At 55.4% G+C, this 4,021-nt stretch overlaps 1 protein-coding gene across 1 annotated transcript in view; it reads left to right on the plus strand.

The window, feature by feature from the left end:
• The window catches only part of CCDC12 (coiled-coil domain containing 12), a 41,470-nt gene that overhangs the window by 34,005 nt on the left and 3,444 nt on the right, over nucleotides 1-4,021 (plus strand). The window contains exon 4 of the mRNA XM_035895631.1: nucleotides 3,720-3,799. Within this exon, the coding sequence (XP_035751524.1) occupies nucleotides 3,720-3,799 (80 nt within the window). The remainder of the gene's footprint in view (nucleotides 1-3,719; nucleotides 3,800-4,021) is intronic.

The raw sequence follows: 4,021 nt of genomic DNA on the forward strand, positions 1-4,021 counted from the left end.
TTGAGCCATCCCTGCCCCAACACAGGCCACCTGCCGCCCCTGACAGGCTTTTAGGAGATGCTGGAAAGCTGTGTCCATCGCTTCCCTCCGTAATCGCTGCAGCTACCCAAATCCTCGTGCGGTCCTGGGAGCTTCCAGCACAGACCTGCACCCACTGCACCGCCTCCATCCCCACCAGTCCTGGCTGCCTGGGGCTGAAACGGGCTGGGAAACACTGCACAAGGCGCTCGCAGGGGCGGGAGAGCATCTCCTGGGTTTGGCACATCCAGCAAGTCTAAGATGCTGTTAAAATCTGCTCGTGACCGTGCGTGAGCTGGGTCCCAGCCAGAAGCCAAATGGTTCAAACCCCAGCTCTTGCCCCAGCGCCCAGTCCTTCCCAAGGAGCAGTAAGCACTCACGGAGCGTTGAGCACTCGTGTCCTGCCACAGAGCCTGTTCTTAGCTCTGGGCTTTTGGGGTTTTTTTTTTGTTTTTTGTTTTCCTTTGTTTTCATGGGAACTCGGCTAATTAATCACTTGCAAAATGCACCGGGCTGTCTTTCTGGAACGCAGTGCTTAGAGGAACCCCTGGCACCTGAACTTCATGTAACCCACCTCTGTGGAAGACCGGTAACAACTCCTAAATATATATATTCTTAACCCTTGCCTGCCTTCGAGTTCCTTGGGGTGGCACCGCTCTGCTCCTTGTCTCTCTGTCTTTACAGATATACTCGTGCCCACAAAAAGTGGCAGACAAGCCTTCTGCTCCCGGCGAGCGTGGCATTGCTGGAGCCCAAACGTGGTGAAATCCCCGAGTCCCCCGAGGAGGCGGCGGCGGGGACCGTGGGGCACCCAGAATTACCGGAGGCAGGTGCAAGACCGGCTCTCGCCTCGCACAGTTAATTAAAGGGATCAATTTTTGTTTGTTTTCTCCTGGCGCTTGCCACCGTGCATGGGTTTAATAAGGATCTGAAAGCGCTGGTGCGGGGTGCCGGGGTGGGGAGGGGGGGGAATCATCTCCTCTCCCTTTCGCCCCCGCGCATCAGCTGCTTCCCCTTCTTTTTAAAATCTCGTGGATAAATCTCCAGTGAGCACGAGCAGTGCTGGACCGCCAGGCTTTTGCAAGCCAAAACGGGGCTTCTCTGGGTGGGAAGGCAGGGAGCAGGTTTAAACTTCGATCCCTCTTCCTTGTGTGTTCCCCAAGCGGTGCCAAACCCTACAGCAACGTAATGAAGGGCTGGACACCCTTCTTGTAGCAGGAACAGGACCCCCAGAGCGTGTGCGCCCCTCGAAATGTGGGACCTGGGAGCTTCTGCTGCAAACAGAAGAGCTCTCGCCTCTCTGCTGCTTTGGCTCCCATTGCAGGTGCGAGACGCTGATTTTAAAATACTGCTTGTCAAGGTGTAATGGTAACGTCTTGCTGGACTGAAAGAAATGGCTTGCTGAGCTCGTAGCTCTCCTGTTTTTGGTGATCTGACCCTAGGGAGTCTGTGTTTGGTTCCCTTTCTGCTGTAAGTAAATCCTCAGCGTGAGCTAAGGAGACCCGAAAGCCTGGGGGATACTGAGCGTTTGCGTTCTGCAGGGTCTGCTGCTTTGTCAGCTAAATCCTCTCCAGCTCAGATGTTAGACACCGCAGCCTGACGTCCTGTCACCTCCTGAATGAAGTAGCTGCTCCTCTTCCTCCCCTGGCCTCCCAGGGTCGCAATAAAATCCTGCTAAGCAGAGACTGTCCGTAAAATCACGGAATGACGGCGCTTTCTGTGTGCCTGGAGATGGCATCTCCTTCTGCAGGGAAAAAAAAATAAAAATCACTCCATCCTCCGAGATCAGCCTTCCTGAAAGGAACTGGGGATTGATGGTGATCAGTAGGGGTTAACTGAATAAATCCTTCCTCCCAGGGCACGTGTGCCTAAAACCACACGTAAAACGGTGCACGGTGCCTTGTCTTGGTGGGGTGAAGGTGCTCTTGGCCTGGGGGAGGTTTTGCAGCTACACGCTTGTCTGTCTTGTGTTTCTTTAAGCATCCTTTCTCCCAACGCTGGGGAAAGTTGTTCCTGTTTTACGGTGTTTCACTGGTGTAAGGGCTCGGGGGACCTGGACCTGACGACACGAGGAACATCTGCGAGTCTCCTAACCTGGTCTGTGAGTCTCCTAACCAGCCTGGGCCCTGGTTTCCAGTCTGCTGGTCCCGTTTATCTCCATCAGGTCTCGCTGAGCTCCAACCATGTGCTCCCACCACCTCCGTGGCACCAGCCAGGGTGTGGGTCGGACTCTTTGCAAGCAGATTCAGCTGCCGGAGAGGGGACGTGATGGTGTGGGAAGGGTAGGATCTTCCTGCTGCGCTCCTGGGACCTCCAATGTTGGTGTTTTTTTGTGCTTCCCAGATGAACGTGGCCATCTGACCTTCCTCTTCTCCCCTCTCTGGCACCGTAGCTTCTTCACCCGTTGTTTTGCCTCGCTTGGCTTTGACTGTAAGCCCTTGGGTTGGGTTGTATCTCACTTCTCCATCAGTAATGTCTAGCTGGGAAGTGACCCCCAGGTATCTGCTGGGAGGATCAATGGTAATATTCAACCAGGTATTAAATGCGCCCTCTCCTGCGCGGGAGCTCTCTGCGTCCTCCTCTGCAGCGGCGCAGCCATCCTCATTGCCACCGAAGGCTCTGCCGACAGGCGGGGCAGGAGCATTGCTGGGCAGCACGTGCCTCCGTTTCTATTTAAACTGATTAAACCCATCGACAGCATTCAAATGCCTCCGTTTCCATTTAAACTGATTAAACCCATCGACAGCATTCAATGAGTTTAATTTCCTTAATTTGCCCCCCTGGGCTAGCGTACTGTTCGAGAGATCCAGCAGCCGGCAGAGCGCGCTGTAGGGGTGAGCAGCTGTGGGTGGGATGGGGTCCTGCGAGCTTGATTTTTGGGGCTCTGGTTTTGGAAATGCTTCTGTTTGAAGCTTGTGGGGGTTTGACCTCGGGGGGGGGATTCGGCCTGGGGGTGCATGTGACTGAGGTTGTCTGATGGTGGTCCCTTTGGGGCCCGAATTGTGCGGGAGAGGTGTAAAAAGAAGAGCCTAGAGAAGGGGGAGAATCAGCATCTGAATATCGGGGAGGTGCGTGCACTGGGCAGGGGGCCAACCGCTCTCCTGGGGGGAGGTGGGAGCATGGGTGGAGTTCTGGGTGTCACCTGGATATTGGTGTCACCTGGATATTGGTGTCATCCACATCGCCGTCCCTGCCGCTGCCAGCTCCACCACCTGTTTGCTCAGGAACCTGAATCTGCTCCCCATATTTGCACCACGCGGCTGACCTGCACCCCTGTTCCTAGCACTTCCAGAAGCATCTCTGGTGACTGGGCAACCACCTCAAACCCTGAATGCTCTTTTTTTTTCCCCCCTGTCCTTCCCGCATACCCTCCTGGGATCTTATTTTTCCCCTGATTGTGGATCTTCTCTGGTGTTTCCATCTATCACTGGGTTGAGACCTAAAAGGGAGCTGGGATGAAGTTCAGAGCTTTGGAAGGCACCTTGGGCCCTTTAGTAGCTGCATCTGCTTGCCTTGCATCACCTTATGTCACCTTTATCGTGACAAGCTCCTGGTTGACCCCGTCTTTTCTGACTTGCGTGGGGTGCTGCCAGCTCTGCCCGCAGCCGGCGACGCGGATGTGCCCTTCCCTAGCGAGAGCCCATGGTCTGGGGTGGCCTGGACGTGTCTGACTGCTCTGTGCTCTTCCCCTTCCTCCTCAGGGAGCTCAAACTGCGAAACTACGAGCCTGAGGATGAGGAGCTGAAGAAGAGGAAGGTGCCCCAAGCCAAACCGGCCTCAGGTGGGTGCAAGCAGGAGCATGGTAGGTGAAACGAGGGAGCACGAAAGCAGAAGCGTTGCCGACGGTGGTGCTGGTGCCTGCGGTGAGGGAATGAGGCAGCACTCGTGGTTGTGAGGGCAAATAAGACAGCACGGGACTCTGCATCCCGCCAGCGTGCTGCAAAATGGATGGGTTGTGCCTTTTGGGAGGCCTTATCGCCCCCTACAACTGCCTGAGAGGAGG

Source organism: Egretta garzetta, unplaced genomic scaffold (genome assembly GCF_000687185.1).
Source record: "Egretta garzetta isolate BGI_Z169 unplaced genomic scaffold, ASM68718v1 scaffold275, whole genome shotgun sequence".
NCBI lineage: Eukaryota > Metazoa > Chordata > Aves > Pelecaniformes > Ardeidae > Egretta > Egretta garzetta.